At 40.1% G+C, this 18,794-nt stretch overlaps 3 protein-coding genes across 3 annotated transcripts; 2 read left to right on the forward strand and 1 right to left on the reverse strand.

Moving 5' to 3' along the window:
* The first annotated feature begins 2,340 nt into the window (after positions 1 to 2,340).
* LOC139290207 (opioid-binding protein/cell adhesion molecule-like) lies at positions 2,341 to 8,982 on the forward strand. Its single transcript, XM_070911904.1, has 8 exons — positions 2,341 to 2,395; positions 3,103 to 3,245; positions 3,531 to 3,613; positions 3,723 to 3,928; positions 6,144 to 6,407; positions 6,732 to 7,043; positions 7,160 to 7,262; positions 7,742 to 8,982. Exons 1-8 carry the CDS (start codon positions 2,341 to 2,343, stop codon positions 7,803 to 7,805), a joined length of 1,230 nt encoding a protein of 409 aa, XP_070768005.1. The 3' UTR covers positions 7,806 to 8,982.
* Positions 8,983 to 9,951: 969 nt separating this feature from the next.
* Positions 9,952 to 12,867, reverse strand: LOC139290208 (B-cell receptor CD22-like). The gene is made up of 7 exons (XM_070911905.1): positions 12,831 to 12,867; positions 11,470 to 11,811; positions 11,155 to 11,376; positions 10,358 to 10,648; positions 10,196 to 10,277; positions 10,066 to 10,099; positions 9,952 to 9,984 (listed from the first exon to the last, which is right to left on the reverse strand). Exons 1-7 carry the CDS (start codon positions 12,865 to 12,867, stop codon positions 9,952 to 9,954), a joined length of 1,041 nt encoding a protein of 346 aa, XP_070768006.1.
* Positions 12,868 to 13,916: 1,049 nt separating this feature from the next.
* Positions 13,917 to 18,195, forward strand: LOC139290794 (uncharacterized). Its single transcript, XM_070912657.1, has 6 exons — positions 13,917 to 14,153; positions 14,998 to 15,136; positions 15,883 to 16,100; positions 16,197 to 16,347; positions 16,885 to 17,007; positions 17,104 to 18,195. The coding sequence occupies exons 2-6, from the start codon at positions 15,037 to 15,039 to the stop codon at positions 17,151 to 17,153; spliced, it is 642 nt and encodes a 213-aa protein (XP_070768758.1). The 5' UTR covers positions 13,917 to 14,153; positions 14,998 to 15,036; the 3' UTR covers positions 17,154 to 18,195.
* Positions 18,196 to 18,794: the final 599 nt, after the last annotated feature.

The raw sequence follows: 18,794 nt of genomic DNA on the forward strand, positions 1-18,794 counted from the left end.
CTGTCTCCTTCCTTCCTTTCGTCCTTCCTTCCTTCCCTGTCTCCTTGACTCCTCACGCCAGGTGGTCTGCGCCCTTGGCAGTCACCTTTGCCTGGTAATATAATATTTAGGGTCTTAAGTGACAAACATCATATTGTAGGTAATATTTTTCAATAACCATTTATCAAAGAAATAGCCAGGTAGAGAGATATATATGAGATTACATTTGAAAAACATATATTACATAATTATAGCAATAACTAGTTTTGCCACAAACTAGAATCCTAATTCTTAATACTACAAACACTCACTACACTTTAAATAATAATATTACTTATATGTTTGATTGATATGCTCTAAAGTACAGGTAGGTTATGTCACATGCTTGTTTTAGAGCAGTTGTTTTCACTTTGTCTTTAGTTAATTCACTCTCTCTCTCTCGCTCGCTCTCTCTCTCACACACACACACACACACACACACACACATCTACGCACTTGTAAACGCTCGAGACCAGTCAAGAGCCCACCCAATATTATTTTTTAAATACCCAATATTTAAAAAGCTAATAAAATGTATCTGTTGCTGTGATACGTGCATCACTTCAGTGTTGTAGGTCCCTTTAGGTTCATTTAGACTGCAGAGACAGAGATCGTTCAACAGGTTCAACAGACCAAATGGCTTTAAAAAGGGTTCAGTACGATAAACTATAAGGTTGAAATAATTACAATTATATAACGATCTGTTTTATTTTACTGCATTTCTTTTTCTATTTAGAATAGCTACTAACTACTAGTCTTAGCAGTATAGCCTACACAAGTTTATAAAAGTAATTTCATGAAACCAAAATGACTAGCCAAAGGTCTGTTTTCAGAGTTCGCATTAAAGCACAGGGCAGAAACAAACTAAAAGTCGTCTTCCAGAAAGTGACTCACCTGTCTTTTCTTGCAGCAGGTGGAGCCCTGGCCTTCTCCGTTAGTGACAAATATTCTTCTTGTTTTTTTAGTCCGCTTTGAAAATTAGAAAAGGCACAAAACTTCTGCCTCTGAGACAGGCGACAATACTGCTTAAACGTCACCACAGATAAATCCCACTTTTTCAGTAAATCCTTCTTTTTTTTTGCTCTCTTCACAGGTTACTGACCCCAAAGAAAGAAGAAGAGGGGGAGAACAAAAAAGGTAGCAAAGTTTTCAGCGACCGTTTCTATCAACCAAAACCACCGGCGCCCGCTTCTAATAGAGAAGGGAGACACATTTGGAAGACTGGACTGATTGAAACAAAAGTTGGTGAAAGTTTATCCGAGGTTTGGTCGGGTTGTGTGCTCGTCCTGTGAGCGGTCAGCTGCGCAGACAAGAGGGGCACGAGTGACGTCAGCTTACGTTTCTGAGTGGACTAACGGGGCGCGAGCTCTCACAGACCGTCTGACCCCGCAGACCTGCTACAGGTGAACACACGGTCCTGCAAGCGTGGATCATCATAGTAGCACACAACTTGATAGGGACTGAAACTGATTTAAGGATTTCAGCACGTGTGATGCCTCATATTGGTACAATTAAGTAAGCAAAAACACGCAGTGTCCCCCAACCACCACCTACACACACACTCACACACACACACACACACACACACACACACACGCACGCACACACACACACACACACACACACACACACGCACACACACACACACACGCACACACATACACACATATCAGAATCAGAATCAGATATACTTTATTAATCCCCGGGGGGAAATTGTACAGTACCGGTGCTCCCATTCAAGAGTAGAAAGCAGCAGAAATTTAGAAAGAAAAGTATGTACAAAATATAAAAATAAGAAGTAGAAAATAAAAATATACACATTTACAATATTTAAGTGAAAATTTTGAATGAAAGTAGTTCCAGAGTGAAAAAAAGTACCAGAACTCTCTGCACCAGCATGTTTGGAGAGGGCGCAACTTCAAAAGTCAGTACTTAAAAAGTACTGAGTTAAATAAAGGAATAAAGGAGAAAAGTAAGAAAAAATAAGAAAACAAACAGGAGCGACTGTAGCAGGCTGCATGCACGGCCAGCGCATGCGCACTTTTCATGTACGTATATTCATGTATAGCAAGTTCCCTTTGCTGACATGAAAGTCCAGTCATCACCCCAGTTTCTTTTGTCAGAGGGAAAAAAAGGGAAGTTGTACAATCTGATACATAGCTTTGTTCTGCTTAACTAGAGGAGGGCAGATTGGTAGATAAAGGATCACGGAGTCACAGAGAGGGGTGAGAAGGAAAGAAAAGGTGAAGCCAAAGGAGGAGAGCAGGTCACTGAGGGAGACCACAACAAACTAAGCCACAGCCACAGCTGGAAGAGAGGAAGATGGGTGGACGAGGGGCACAGAGCTGCTGGCTGCTGCTGACACTCTCTCTGAAAGGTAAGACCTTGTACAAAAGCACCAACATGCTTGGTGGCATCCACACTTTGCATTGCATGATGATCAGCTGACCCCAACATCTGTCAGTAGTTTCAACTTTGATTGATTATTACTTAGTATTACATGATCAAAGTCATAAAGCTGACGGGTGATCTCAACTGCTTGGAGGATCATTTCAGCGGAAGACGTACCACAAGTGTCATGTTAAATTGCAGTTGGCACAAAAATGTTCTGGGGCAACAAGTAGTCTACATCCAGCGCTACATGCATATTGTATCTATCTTATTGTTGGCAGTAACACATTTTGATATTTCTTCCTGTGACTTATTTAAAAGAAAATGTTCAAAAAATGTCAAAATAAGCCGGAAAACACTATAAAAACAATGCTGAGAATTGTAACAATACTGTATTGGTGATATGGGACAATTACTTTGATTATCTATGGATAATGTTATTTTAACACTGACATTTAAGTTAGTAAACTAATACAGTAACTTCATAAAATATATATGTTATTAGAATTTTTTCCGAATTATGTTTTAAAGTTTTAAACGTACTCTCGAAGTAAGCACAGTGCACTTATTTTTACTTTTAATCTGTAGTTCAAGCACAACTAATTCTTGAGGAAACTTTGCACCATTTCAATGTAACTTGGTGGTTATAATTTAGTAATTTACTGTATTTGAACACACATCCTCTCCCGTCAGGTGTTCTTGCTGGTGATTGGTCAGTTCATCTCCCCTCCAGTCCTATCTGTGCTGTGACTGGCTCCTCTGTGGTTCTCCCTTGTTCCTATGACTACCCCCAAAGTTCTAATGAAACCAAGGAGGAGGGACGGCTCTCTCCTCAGGTAGTTCAATAAAGGAGGCATTGTTAGCAGTTGCAACATATCCTGCAGTGTGTCTTTGACCAGAAGACTTTCTCTGTCAGGGCTAAACTCTGTGATCAGAATGAAGACATGAACATGCAGCAGTAGGGGGTTGATTAAGGGAAAATGCAGTAAACTATTTAAAGTTGGCAATTTGGGGGTGGTTTGAACCTCTAGAGTCAGGTTAATACAGTACTACTTACTATCCTTTGTTCAAAAGCTTCTTGTTCTCTATTTTTAGCAACTCTGTATATGTTTCTGCATTAGGGTGGAGGAGGAGAAGAAGGACAAGAGTACAAAGTTTTGTCTGAGATGTGGTGTCTCGAAGACAGCCGCTGTATCACACCAAGGTATTGTTTAAGACACACAGAAACACACACAACACCAGACCTGCGATTCATTATAGCAAAGAGCTCATAGCACAGTAAGAGTGTAAGTCTGTCTGTCTGTCTGTCTCAGCTATGTCTTCCACAGTGATGGCATCTTCCCAGATTCTTCCTACCAGAGCAGGGTGAAGTACCTGGGACAACGAGGAACAAAAAACTGTTCTCTGAGGATTTCTGATGTGAGACCGTCGGACAGTGGAGCATACGTGTTTTACCTCATCACCAGCCACCCGACACAGAAGATGCCAGAGCAGAGCGGTGTACAGCTGCTGGTGGCAGGTGGGAACATTTCATTTACAACTAATATTACAACTGATCATCAACCTGATCACCACCATCATCATAGTGACCATCATCCTCCTCATCAGCATCACAATCATCCATCAATGATTCATCATTTGCAGAGTTGCAAAGTATTTAACAGAACAGAAACGTAAAGCAACATTTGTGTTTTTTAGTAATAAAACGGGGCGCAAATATAAAATGTCCCACAAAAGTAATGTGCTGTAGCACTGCGCCATACTTCAACATGACATCACTGTTAGTTACAGTGTAACAGTTGCACTTTGGACCGCATCCAGAAGTAACTTGCACTGGTAGCCAGTCAAATAAAACTGAAGTGATACAGAATATTACAGAGAGAAGGAAGATTGAGACAAGTCTTTAAAGAGTGTGCAAGTTTATACCTGCTCCCACCAGCACTCATCTTCTTCACTAATGTGAGGAGTAATGAAATGTGGTGGAATCAAATAGTTGCAATGGGTTTTTCATCCGTATGTTTTTTGCCGACATGGAGTTTACGCCAATTTATTATCTTAAATACAAAGTAGGGAGCAGATATTTATCAATCAATTATCTCAAAATTTTAAAGAAAAAACTGGCCATCTCAAGTCAGTCTGCACTGACACCCAACAGTAGACAAGCCACAAAGTTTTTTTATTTGTCCTTCCTCTATGTTGTGAGTGTTTCTGTCCGTCTTTGTGTCTCACTCACAAAGACACACAACACACTGTCTTACTTCTTGTCTGTCTGTTGCTGCATGCCTGTCTGCTTGGGAGTAACTGACAATAACATTATTGAGTAGCTGTTTAGTAATAATTGTTACAGAAACAAACAGAAATTTTATATTTATACATTACTTCAATACTTGGATAGCAAGTGTTGGTGTTTTAGCACCGTTGCAGTATTAGCCACTTCCTTTATGCAACCCTCTGTTTGACACTTTGTGCTATTTAAGAGAAGTGGAACTGAAACTGACCACTGGCTACATATAAATACTGTATAAGCTCAGCTTGACATAGTAATGATTTCACAAAGTCAAAGCCCAATTTAATGTTTTTAACCAAATCTAGCCTACATTGATGTTTGTGGCAAAATCCCTCACAGCCAAACATGTAAGGACAATAGGGACATGTAGGCATTTAGAACAGTTTAAGGTATTAGAGCTCATTGAAAAGTAGTCTCACTGGTCCACTCATTGGTGTTGGGGAGTGGAATTCTTGAGAAACGTCTGTGTGAAGCCACTCTTGTTGTTTTCGTGTTTTTCTCTCTGATGCTGTGTCATCCTTTGTGAATCATAAAGCCCCATTAAGTAGTGGTAACCTGTAGGATGAACAAAACAACCAAATATGGTAGAACATGGTAGAATAGAAATTAATTATCGGACAAAAGTTAGATACTTGTATTCAGCTGAAAGACTCTCAGCTCAGATTGGGTACAAATAGTCATGTCACATTGTGTTTTTACAGAAATAGTAAAACATACCAAGAGGTTGTGGTTTGGCCATGAAGTGGTCAGTTAGTGAAACCCACTGAGACGTTATGGGGTCACTGAGTGGCTTCGCAATTCAAAAAGCAATTTAGAACCATTACTGGCCACAGATTATTGAAATGTAAAATGAAAAGAGACTTGTGAAAATCAACCTGGTGGCCAGAATTTACTATTTTATGGTCAACCAGCCCCCACAGGGGTCATGTCCGCAATGTGTTTTTTTTCTGAGAATATGGGGACCCGAAGTGTATTTTCCTCTCCATTCTCATAATTACACATTGCACAGAGTGGGTTTTAAAAATATCTTTTTAGACCCAGTGTCCTTAAATTAGTGAACACAACAGTTTTTGCCACCGGAGTTGGGTATTTTTTAGACCATCATGTACTATAGAGAAACTCTGCAACACAACTGTTCAAAGAATTAAACAGGGAAATAAAATAATAAAGTAATATTCAAAATATATTGACAGGTGGTTGGACCTTTGACCACAGTATTTTTAAAATCCTGCCCAGTAATAAAATGACCATGCATTTGTTGGTTTCAGCTCACAAATCACTAAATTTCTGGAAATAATCCTGCAAAAAACATCATTACAAGAAAGCAAAGTACTGGATGTCATTATTTCTTGCCAAGGAGTTAGTCAATGGCTTTGCCCTGCTAAAATACAAAAAGGATTAACTAACCAGTCAAATTATTAATTTAGTCTTCTGCTGTTTTCTCTAGACTCCTCCCACGCAGTCACAGTGTCTGCAAATCCATCCAGGGACATCACTGAGGGCACGCCCTTACGTCTGGCCTGCTGCAGCCCTGCGGCCAGTCCTCAGGACAGTTTCAGATGGTACAAGAGCACAGACACCAGCCCAAGACACACCGGACAGGTGTGGAACATCAGCGAAGTTACATCTGATGACTCTGGCAGCTACTACTGTCAGATACAGACTGGAGATAAAGTGCAGAACTCGATGACGCTGCCCATTGATGTAGAGTGTGAGTGAAGTTTAATCCTGATTTAACTTGGTCATGTCATGTTATGTAAAAGAATGTGCTCTGTACAAATTGACCGTCTTCAGCTTACGATAAACAGCTATCCTGCCTATTAATTGAGGTAAAAAAATAATAATAATTTAGGCTATTGATGTGCTGAACATTAACATAAGTTAAGCAAGGTGCTGCTGAGGATTTCAACAGAGCATTTCTTGAGAAATTCATCGATGGATGAAGAAACTTCCCCTAATAACTGGGTAAACATTTGTTTTGATAGGTGGGTTAAAAGCTCTGATGAAACTGACATTTGATCTCCTTCCTGTCCAGATTCTCCTCGAAACACAGCTGTCTCAGTCCCTCCTGCTGGAGAGCTATATGACAAGCTTCCTGTGACTCTGACCTGCAGCAGTGATGCCAACCCACCTGTCCACACATACACCTGGTTCCAGGGTGCAGCATGTCTCTCGACAGCAGACAAAAGCTTTCATCCAGTAAGACAATCCCTGGCTACGCCAACAGGAAGAGGCCCGACACTCAGCAGTGCCAACATGACGGTTGAGGAGTATGGGCAGCACTGCTGTGTAGCATGCAACACACATGGATCACAGACTTCCAGTGTAACGCTCAGAAGTTCTGAAGGTGAAATAAATACTACACCAGGATGTTCTTGGTCGAAGGTCTAGACATTCACATGCACATTGTATTGAAAAAATACTGCCTGAAAGAGTTTCTGGCTCTTGTCCCTGTTCTGTCAGCAGAGACTCCGTCTGTTACTTCAGGAAGCCGATTGCTGCTTATGGGAGTGACCATCAGTGTTCTACTGGTAATTGTAGCCATAGTGACCTTTCTCATGACAAGGTGAGTTCTTTGCTTATCTTACAGCTGATCAGTGTTATTAAATGTCTTTATTTCCTGTTATATTCATTTGATTTATTAGCATTTAATCATAAGAATACTAGTCACTGCTTTAGTGCTCCTAATGAGCATCACTAATAACAACAGACCTCAGATTTATAGATAGCGTGTGGTTAAAAAGGTCCAGTGTGTGACACACAGCTGAACAGGAAGTGATACTGAAACCACCGTCTGAAACTACCTGATTCATCATTCATAACAGTATGCATGAACTATTTGAATAATCCAATCTACACACGTCAGCAATCAAATGACGTGTCATAATGTGTCGCTAAGAGGTTGAGGTGATGCCCACAGCAGTGTGAATATTAGCCAAAGATCTTGTGACAGTGAATACATCCTTCATTATATTTCAAGAAAAAGAAATACAGATCAAATTAACTTGTTAATTTAACAGTGTAAATGTTTGTCTGTCCTTTCAGGAGACGGAAGTCCTCCAGACACCAGTCGTATATCCTCACCGAGACAACTGCTACAGCACCTTAAGGACAAAGTACAAAGCAAAGTACAAACCCCCTACAACCACCAAAAACATAAGAGACCTTTTTATTATATTCAAATAACTCAAGATGGGTAGTTTTTTTCTCAATATACACTCATTAACCTTCACACCTCATATTGCCAGGTAAACCCCTATAACACGCACATTGTGGCCTGCTCGAGTCCATAACTGAAATCATGTATTAAACGTTTCTGTACATTCAAGGAACAACGCTGAAACCCTAATTCCTGGGTTTCAATGCACTGACTTGAACAAGGATGGACTGAAGAAGCGAAGAAGTGAAGCAAAGGAGAAACTGTCGGGATATCTTTAGTCTGTTGGCTCGTGGCTTTCTGATAATTTCTTTCTGTGAGATAAGCTAAAGGCCGCTCTCAGGAAATAACCAAGCAAGCTTCAAGAAAAATATATTTATTAAAACTGAGAAAATAGACTGAAAGTCTCCTTGTATTCAGCTTGTGCTGTAGTCTGTTGAACTGCTGCTGTAACAGATGTGAATTTAAATACATCCTGCACGGTTCATCACGCACTGTAAGAAGACCACAGACGACATCCGGAGTTGTTGTTGAAGCGGCTATTACTGAAAGGCTGTTAGTGATGATGATGATGAGCATGAAGATGATGATGGAAAATACAGCCATAATGATCCAATTAAAAGCTGTTAGCAGTTGGGGCTGTGTGGTTTTGAGTAAACTCTTTGGTGTGATAAGGCTCTAACAGATACTGACCAGAGCCTGAGGAGAAGTGGAGGAGGATGAAAACCAAGAGGACAGTGACTCTGACACCAGGACATCCATTTACAAACTGTACTTGGACATCAACTCTATTTTTAAAACTTTGCTTTTGGCTGATTTATCATATTAAAGTGAGAATAGCTGAGTAAAGTGGTGCTCAAGTCTTCTGTTTTCAAATGCTAATTAAGTAAACAAGGAAGTACAGGGATTCATTTTCCAAACATTTAAAGAGACAGTTTCACGTATGTACACATCCCTTCAAGAGCCACCGCGTATGTCATCAGAGATTTGTTCTAAATGCAATGTATTTAGCACATTGATACCAAGATTACAATATATGTGATATCATAGAATTAATGAAAAGCTTGTTGTACTTTCCATTTTTCAACACGTCACTGCTCAAAAATAAACTTGCCTTGGAAACAAGAGAGTTTATTGCATAACAAGACATGTTAATAACATATTCTTTAAAATCAAAAGGACGATCTACATGATCCATACAGTTCTTACAGTTTGAAATGCTAGTTCTTATGCTTTCAGCAGGTGTGACATGTGGCTGTCATTTTCATCAGAAGGTCCACAATAAGATTATTGAATAGCGATCACTGATTACTGCCATATTGACCAAAGTTCTGCCATGTCAGTCTGTGTGAGGCACATGTCGATCGGTTTACAGGGTGAAACAAAACATTTTTTAAAAGCATTGACCCAATAAACGCTCCACAGTTGTTGTTTCTGGTACAATTATAAACACTGAATGTTATTAAATCTAAAGATTAAGCCTTAAAAGGCCTCTGGTTGAGATTCATAATGTAAATAATTCTATTAAACTGGTGGACTGAAGGTAACAAGTTCATCACAACATAATGTGCAATAAGTATTTTAAGCTCAAGGGGGCAGCATATCCTGGTTTGACCACAGTGCATCTGGATACAGTCTGCTGTACCAGTGGAGAATCATTCACACCACTAAAAAATGTTCAGCAACAATAGACACCACAACACTGTTCAAAATGGGCATGAATACAAAAGACTGGCATAAAACAATAATGAAAAATGAATGGTTCCCCTCCACAGTCGTAATAAACATAAAGCATATTATATAATGCTGCAATAAATGGCACGAGAGGCTATATAATAGCTTTCTTTAGTAGCATGTGCAAGGTTGTGGGTATGTCTGTCTCCAGTGTTACAGAGAGTCATTGGGAGGCATGAGCGTTAACGCAGACAGGAGTCAGGAATGAATGAGAGCTGTTGGTTGATCTCAGCTGAACTCCAAATAAATCACACGGTCTCTTGTGCAAAATGCCAAGTCATATATCTAGTGTGATGATCGTCATGCTTCTCCAGTTTCTTTATGCAGACATTTCCTTCTGTGTAACCCTGTTTTTTAGACCCATTTAACCCATGTTTTCATAATCATGGCTGTTCTCCTGAAACATAACAGCACAACATTAGACATTTTGTGAGGAAAATATCACTAATTTATTTAAACAGAGTTGTGTCCTTCTTACCTCTTTGTCCACAGCAGAATTACGTCTCTGCCTCCTTTAACAATGAAATAAGAAAGGTTTGTCTCTTCAACATTTCATAACATTCATAATAAAGTTAACCATGTCCAATGTTGTGTATAACTTAACTTACCAAGCACAGACAATAACCAGCATAAGCAACAGCACAATAACCACTTTGACTCCAATACCAACAAGGAGGATGAAACGGTTAACTGTAAGTAGAGGTAGAAACATTTTTGATGATGTTTGTTTAAATTACTCATTACTTAAGCTTATCTTCTCTAACACTCACTGTCTGTTTCATCGACTGTCACCAGCACCCCAGTTGAGTTGCTTTCCCCCAGTCGGTTCCTGGCCTGACAAAGGTAGAGAAGTCCAGTGTGGGACGCCTCCTCAGAGGGCAGAGACAGCACCTGTCCCGAGCCCACCTGGAGCATGGATCTGGAGCTGGATGCAGTGCCCCTGTACCAGGTGTAGTCGTCTGCCACAGGGTTAGCAGCACTGCTGCAAGTCAGATTAACACTGCTGTCCACTGTCAGGTTGCCAGGATGACTAACCTCAACAGACACATTCATCGGGGGGTCTGTATTAAAAACACCATCACTGTGCTGTTGTGTACATTCGCTTATAGACTGTATATTTTATACAAGTTTAAAAGACAATATTCATAGATGATCCTGACCATTCATAGCCAAAGCATAAATTGTCATAGACATAGTTTGACATTTTGGAAAATATGCGTATTCTCTTTCTTGCCGAGAGTTAGATGAGACGATACCACTCTCATGTCCGTACAGTAAACACAAATCTACCACCAGCTGTCCAAAGGTAACAAGCTTTAGAGGTGCTGGTGGGCAGATTTTGTTACTTTTGGTCAGAGCCAGGTTAGCTGTTTCCCCTCGTCTTTGTGCTAAACTAACTGGTTGCTGGCAGTAGCCTCTTATACAAAGATGGGAGTGGTATTGATCTTCTCCTCTAACTCTGGGCAATAATAAGCAGTAACAAGTATTTTCCAAATGTTGGAAGTACATGCATCACACAGTGAAATACCAGTTTCTCAGCCAACAATGTCATAATAAACAATCTTACACTGAACATGCAGAGCCACAGGGTCAGATAGCACTGACTCCTGTCCTTCGACAGCACATAAATAATTCCCAGAATCCTCTGCCTGAGCTTGGAACTCTGGTTTGGCTACTGGACGTCCATCTTTGAACCAAACTGCGTTGGGAAGTTGGCAGGATGTGACACATTCAAGAGTCACATTGTCTCCTGCTCTCACTTTGACAGGTTGCACTCTGGCACTCAGCTCTGGACATCAGTTAGAGAAACAGAGACCACAATATTTAGAAAACATGAAAATATTACACTTGAAGAGTAACACTCAATGTAGAATAATTTTACCTGTGACAGACAGATACACAGAGTTTCTACTTCGCCATCCATACGTCTTTGTATCAAACCTGAAGAAGTAATACCCGCTGTCACTATCCTGCACGTCGTGAATTGCCAGGCTACAGTCGTGCTGCTGGTCACCAAGGTATTCAGAACGATTTTCATACGAAGGAAGGTCTGAGAGCTCAACACGCAGCCAGATGCCATTTCTTAATTCCCCTTTGTACCATGCAGTTTTTGTGACAGTTTCCCCATCTTTGTAGTGGTATGAGCACCTGAACTCCACAGATGATCCCTTTAAAGCACAAGGATCTGGGTTTTCAAAAGTCACCGACCACGACGTCACAGTTCCTGCCGAGAGATCACAATGTCCTGTAGTAATGTGTCTAAGTAGAATCACAAGTAGAATCATGATGAAAGTAGAATCTTTTCTGATGAGAAAACTCATCAGAAAAATCAAGACCATAGGTTTGTTTTCATATGTGGGGGGTTAAAAATAAATATACAACATTAGCATTCATTTGGATCTTTGTGTTGTTTGTGGGCAGCCAGCAAAAGTATTAATCAAATGTTCACTCTGTTTTTGCTCTCCACCAGCTCCTGGGGGAAATATCTGGCCTTTTAGCTGCTAAATGCTCCACTATGTTCATCAGCTGGCAGCTAACTTTGTCTATGTGTCCTTAAGTGCTGAGCAAGTAGTTTACAGTGAGTTTTTGGAGCCTTTTTGCCGTCTGCTGCTGCTGAAAACGACAGTATGTGAGCAGTGGGAGTGAACTACAAAATCCAATATGTGATCTATTGTTAATATAAAAACATTTATATTCAAACAATATGTAAAGTGTCTGTTAGATAATGCTTTACAGTATTTGCAGCTTTACTTAAAAAAAAAACACTGTCTAGACTCCACTTTATGTCTTATCTTCGATAGATATCCAATTCTAGAGTAATTTTAGGAGAATATGATCATTACACCGATCAAAACATAATTAACGGAACAGGACGTTAACCAAAGGGTAGGTGCTCTGCAGCCTGCAAGCCGCTGCGCAGGGAGAAGACGCCCTGGCGCTCTGCTCTTAAAGCTTTTGATCGTGTCAGCATCAACGCAAGTTTCTGAATTACAGCGGCTGGACAGAATAACTCATAATAACAGACACTTAAAAAAAATGTCTGGTTGCAATAGAAATTAGAATTTCGGAAAGTGCGGAGGGTGTCAGCACTATCCACTGTGAAAATAAAATTTAAAAAGTTCGAATGTGTATTTAAAAAGTAGTTATGGAAGGAAACAAAGAGAAAACTGACCATATGTATGTATTTTTAAATACAATCTTGCATTTTGTCTCGAAATATAGATCACAAATATAGATCCTTACCTGGCTTCAAGATCAGAAGCACCAGCAGCGCGAACATCTTCTCCACATCGACACCAAATCTCGAGATGGATTTGATTTGAACTTTCACAAGCGGGCGTGACAGAAAACAGCGGACGAGGACGAGGGGAAAGAAATAAATTCGAGCTGCGCACTGCTGGTAATGCAATGAATGTTTCTGTTTAAGCATGAGTGAGTTTATGATGAGACATCAAAAATAATGTAAGGCTTTAGAGGACAGCTGAACGTGTGTTCAAAAAAAGTTTGTAAATAGGGAACTTGTGGTTGACATGGCTGCCATCTTGCATGTTGCATGCCTCCGTTCATGCATTGCACGCTGCTTTGTTGCTTTCCTTCTCAGATTTCTGTCCTTACCTTTCTGTGAAAACTTCTAATGTTTTTTCATTTTGTCCATCAAAACAAAAGCTGAAACCACAGTTTTGTTCTCTCCAACAGCAGGCAGTCTTTTAAAGGGTAGAGTCTCCTGGTTCAACATGGAGAAGAGCTGGAACTCATCACTGAGATGTTGATCACTACTTTACAAAGACAAAAATGAATGGGTGGATTGTCATGATCTCCAGGGGATGATCCACCGACTTTTCCACCACCAACACGTCAAAGTTTTCAGATATTCAGTGAACAGTGAGTACATGGTCTCAATGTCTAATAATAAACAACACACTATAACTGATTGGCACGGGGCATTGAAACACAACAAGTGTAAGAGCACAAGTATGTGGTGAACTGTGATTTCTGCTGTGATGGCAGCACGTCAACCTGCGTGTCCTTCACAAAGAAGGAACTCATTTGAAAGTAAAATTTGAAGTATTTAAAGCTCTAAGACTGAGAGACGGTAGGGAAAGTAAGGGAGACTGGAGGGGGATGAGGGAAGGAGGAATAACAGCTACGTGTGAGAGAGAGAGAGAGAGAGAGAGAGAGAGTAAATGGCAGCAGAAAAGCCTTGCTTGATTAGCTGACGTTTCTGCCAGCAGCTATTATTGGCTCAGGCCAGGCCTGCTCAACCTGTTTGTTTCCCATTCGCAGAAATGCATCTTGTAAATCAGGAAGAGATTCCTCGTTCCTTCAGGTGCCTTGTTCTTAGCTTCCCACCTGGTTAGAGTGGGAGGATGGAGTGAGACAGAGGGAGGTGAAGAGAGAGTCGGCACTGTGTGGAGACACTGGCAGCCTCTTCACTGTTTATTGAGTAGATATATGTCAGACATCACCTGACAATAAATAGGAATTATCTTTAAAGGAGCACCGTCGTGAACTTCAAATAAGGAAGCTGCCTGCAGATCTGCTGGGGAATTTCCAGTTCATATTGTGGTTAGTGCTAATAATATCCCAGTTTTGACTTTCTTTACATGTCAAGATTCTTTTTTCCGTTTTACTTTATTTGTTGTATTTAAACCGTAGACAGAGTCAGGATTATGTATATTAGGACAACAACATTGACTTTAAGAAGCTGCATTTTAAAACCAGTAACAACGGACGACAAAAGCTCAGTAAAGAAAATATGAGTTGATATAAAATGATGATTGCTTTTATGTTTCTCAGAAGCAATGTCAACTGTCTAAATGGCAGTCAGACATGAGCAACTTATTGTGCTGGAAGTTTACAAAAAATATATTGTGTATATAACAGCACAATATAGTTGTGCTTGTTACCTTTTGCTAATATTGTTGTTGAATCCAAGTTTGAAACGTGACTCAAATCAAATTTGTCTTTCTATAAAGGTCAACATGACTAACTCATAAAACAGAGGCTTTGAATCAGAAGAGGTTTCTAAAAGAGAGAAAGATTTTAATAATTACTTCTTAAAAATCAAATCATATCATTTTATGGCTCATATACTGCTCAGGCCAAATATTCTCATCCAATTGATGGTGTGACATAAAAGCTTTGGTTTAAAATATAGATTATACTGTTTCTCTATCAAATCAGTACTGGCAGATCTCTTACATGAAGCAGTGACACATTGTATCTGTATCTAAAATCATTTTAGTGTAAATAACCATTTGACTGGTTATCTGCCCTCGGGTGATAGACTCATTAATTCACATCTATGTTTTAATCTGAAGGAAAACAGAAGGACTCTTGTACTATTACATGTACTGTATCCCTTTAGTGTTGAATGAAAATAAAAGATACATTGCTCAAACTTTTGCAGATTGATTTATGGAATAAGAGAGACTGAGTGGAGCAAATAATGGAGAAGAAGAGGGAAGGAGAGATGAAGAAGAAGAGGAGGGTTTCTCATATCTGCTTGCTGCTGCTGGCTCTGATCCAAACCACCACACCCTCCTCAGGTAACTAACCACATCCATGATTTAAAGATATAAAAAGTATTAAAGGCGTGCTTTCAGTTTCCAGTATCAATCACATGAAAATCAATACATTCTAAAATGAAAGCATACATAGATTGCCATGAATGAAGAAGTCACGACAGGACATGAATAAAGTGTAGGATGAGGATCTTCCAGGGAAACACGGGTTTCCACTCATCAGAATATTCAAATGTTTACAGGAGCAGTGGAGGGACTTTGCTTAAGGTCTTATGTTGCATGCAGGTAGAATTCACTTCCTGATTAACAGCACACGACAAGGACGAGTGGATATTTGCTTTTGCACATAACAACAAGTCAACAATGGCCTGTGTAATGTTGTGCACAGTGGGGTGTGATCGGGTTGGCCACTGTTGCACTGTACTATTTTTGGTTCCTAAACTGGTTTCCCTACATTTCTGATCATGCCAAGTGGCCTGCCTATATAGTCGTGTTAAAAAGATCCATAGTATAGTCTAAACAAATTGCATGTCAGTGCTTCCTGATGTGATGTGAGTTTTCTTTTCATAAATAATGAGCTGGATTTTAACAAATGGAAAGATTTGGTAGTTTTTTTTTTTACAGCGGGTATCAAATATACTTTGAATTGTGTGTAAATATATACATTGTGTAATTATTAGTGATTTATTCAATCACACAATATGGTGAGTTATTCTTTCCTCCTCATCTCTCTCTCTCACACACAAACACACACACAATCACACTTGCAGCTCTAAATACTACCAGTGCCCCCACCACTTCACCACCGAACCCTGCAGCTCTCAGCTACCGCACGCGCCCAGCTAACGTCACAGTGGCTGTGGGAGAACCTGCAGTGTTTCGCTGTGGAGTGCCCTTAGCTTCTCCAAACCTCACATTCACCTTCTACGGGAGTCACAACACCTACAACCTCACCTGCCCTTACGGCCACGTGGAAGACATCCCCCAGGTGAGGTCGTACATGAGTCGTTTTGAATGGACTTCTTGAAACTCACATTATGTTTATATTCTTATCAACCTCTTCCTTCCCTGTCTCTCTCCTCAGGCGCTCTATGGTAGTTGTGACATGAAGAAAGGAGAGTCACTGGCTGTTTGGACCCTCAAGGGAACTTCCTTCTCTGACAATGGCACAAGAGTCGTATGTCGGCAGTCAAGGAACAACGATGCACCGCCTGCTGCTGTCCTACATGTCTATGGTGAAGACTCAATCATTCTATTTATTCAGTAATATTGCCTAATCCCTGTAATCCCCCATCATCGGAGAATAACATCCAACAGTGGTCTCTTAAAGGTAGTCACAATCTCTGATTGATTGATTAGATTTTGTAATCTGGTCATTCTCGACTAAAACATCTGCGGTAAATGCTCCCCCGTGGGTTTAAATATATCACACACAAGGTTTTATAGAGACAGAGCATAATTAGATAAATGTGGACGGGATATCATCACGGCACATATGTAAAGATGTTTTTTCTCAGTGCTTTCTCTTTGTTAATAGTGAATATACTGCATCTTTTACATTTATTGTACAGTATGTGTTCCCCTTTTCAGCAAAACATTAAAACATCCATTGTGTGAAAAACAGACCATTTGTTAAATCTGGAAATATTATTCACAGGCAGAGAGTGCTAGGGCATAAAAGCCCTTCTCCATTTTTGTGGTTACTTTTCTTTGCTATTTTCTTTTTTTTGCCTCCCTCCTTCCTCACTCTGTCCCGTTATCTCCCCTCCTAGATAACGGCATCAGCAATGCCACTCTCATTGGCTGCACTATCGGGGGCTTCTTTGGCATCCTGCTGGTGTTTGGTTTATCGTATACAATGCTGCGGAGATCTGAGACCCTCCAGAAGTGCTTCAGTAAGTACACTGCTTCAATTCAGTGGCGTAAAATGTGATACATTCACTACAAATTAAAACTTGATAAGCAATGTGTGATGTCTGTGTGCATTTTAGGGGGAAAGGAAACCGAAGACGATATGACCACAATAGTAACAAAGGACTAAAAGGAGACAGAAAAACATATCCAGAGCTCCTTTCACCTGCTAACCAACTGAACTGAAACAAAAAATAACTGTTTCTATGTGTAAACCCCTTTAAAAAGACCAATCTAAGTGAAGTGAAAGCTGGCGTGAACCCAAGTCTGGAGATGATTTTATCTGTATGTTTGAGGCCGGCTCCGGTCTGACCCCTAATATCTTCACTTCCCCTGATATCTTCACTTCCTTGTTCTGCCCTCAATAATTGGACCGTGCACACATCATTCACAGCCTGACAGTGTATAAAATTGTATTGAGCACTTCAAACAATACACCAAAATAATTAAGCCAGATCCCTTTCCCCACTTGTGCAGGATCATACGTCCCGGCCTTTACAGCATATAGCTTATATAATCATATGTAAAGTGTGTTGTTGTGTTGTGTGGAAAGCAGTAGTATGTAGCTGTATGTAGACAACAAAATACTGAATACTCACTGACGAGGGTCCAAGTTGTGCTTCAGGTAAGTCAGCTACACTTTCACAGTTTGTCCACTTGAGGGAAGCACTCACTCCACAGATGCAAAGGCAGTTAGCCTCTGTGACACTACAGAGAGGTATATTCAAATGTCAAATCATTCAATTAAAACTAATTAAGAAATTGCTATTCCTTTATTTGGAAATTTGTCAGTGAAGTAAGTTAGATGTGATAATGTTGTAATGCTAAGAGTTGTCATATATTTGCATTCTGAAGTACATTGTCCTGATGTTGTTCTTTTGTGGATACACAGTCATTGTCTTTGCATGAAGGCAAAGTACAGTAGCTCTTAGGTCTACAGTTACCAAAGGTAAACTCAGGTGTATTTGTTGCTGATGTTTGTTGATTGTGCACTCTATTCTGTCTTTTAATTTCTTTAGATGAATACATTACTGTAATATGCTCTTGTTTATTGTTTGCTCTCATTTTCTTGTCGCCTATCGACCTAGTACACAAGATACACTTGCAAATCAGAGCTTGCTGTCAGCGTGTGGCCCATGACCAAATTAAAGTTACGTGATGTCAGAACAAAAGCTGAGTACACTTCAAATGTTTTAACAGTTAAGATCACCTGTGCGGATTCCAAGTTTCTATCCTGCATATGGCTGTTGCAAAGTAACCAAAACAATAGGAGTTGTTATCAACTGCAGGTACTTCAACATGTAATTCAAATATAAGTGGGAGGTAATTACCTTTTTCCCCATTTGTCCTTGCTTCACAATGATCTGATGATCAGAAACATGTAGGCTTGTAACATTTCTAATCACAAACCCTGCTAATTTGTCCATGTTACACTACACCATCCACTTTAACCTATGGTCTTGCACACTTCCCCCATTGTGTTCTCTGCAGTGATGCTATTCTACTACTCAAACTCAAATACTGAATCTACATTAATTAAGCACTAATATGACAACTGGGATTTGACTGCTTTTGACTGTGGTCTTCATTCCCCTGACTGTGTGTTGTGACACCTGATAGAGCAGCATGGACAGCCTGCAAGACACACACACACACACACACACACACACACACACTCAGGGAAATCAGCAGGAGAGAATTCTGCCTCGTCTTTTAGTTGATACAACAGAGGTAGTATGGAGCAACGTGTTGACTCAGCTGCTCAGCTACA

This window comes from Enoplosus armatus, chromosome 9, assembly GCF_043641665.1.
Source record: "Enoplosus armatus isolate fEnoArm2 chromosome 9, fEnoArm2.hap1, whole genome shotgun sequence".
NCBI classification, from domain to species: domain Eukaryota; kingdom Metazoa; phylum Chordata; class Actinopteri; order Centrarchiformes; family Enoplosidae; genus Enoplosus; species Enoplosus armatus.

Coding starts and splice junctions, on each gene's coding strand:
- LOC139290794 (XM_070912657.1), top strand. CDS start 15,037: ATGGAGAAGAAGAGGGAAGGAGAGATGAAGAAGAAGAGGAGGGTTTCT. Junction 16,101..16,196: donor ACGTGGAAGACATCCCCCAG/GTGAGGTCGTAC, acceptor CTCTCTCCTCAG/GCGCTCTATGGTAGTTGTGA. Junction 16,348..16,884: donor TGCTGTCCTACATGTCTATG/GTGAAGACTCAA, acceptor CTCCCCTCCTAG/ATAACGGCATCAGCAATGCC.
- LOC139290208 (XM_070911905.1), bottom strand. CDS start 12,867: ATGTTCGCGCTGCTGGTGCTTCTGATCTTGAAGCCAG. Junction 10,278..10,357: donor GACAGTCGATGAAACAGACA/GTGAGTGTTAGA, acceptor CTCTACTTACAG/TTAACCGTTTCATCCTCCTT. Junction 10,100..10,195: donor CTGGTTATTGTCTGTGCTTG/GTAAGTTAAGTT, acceptor TCATTGTTAAAG/GAGGCAGAGACGTAATTCTG.
- LOC139290207 (XM_070911904.1), top strand. CDS start 2,341: ATGGGTGGACGAGGGGCACAGAGCTGCTGGCTGCTGCTGACACTCTCT. Junction 6,408..6,731: donor GCTGCCCATTGATGTAGAGT/GTGAGTGAAGTT, acceptor CTTCCTGTCCAG/ATTCTCCTCGAAACACAGCT. Junction 7,263..7,741: donor GTGACCTTTCTCATGACAAG/GTGAGTTCTTTG, acceptor CTGTCCTTTCAG/GAGACGGAAGTCCTCCAGAC.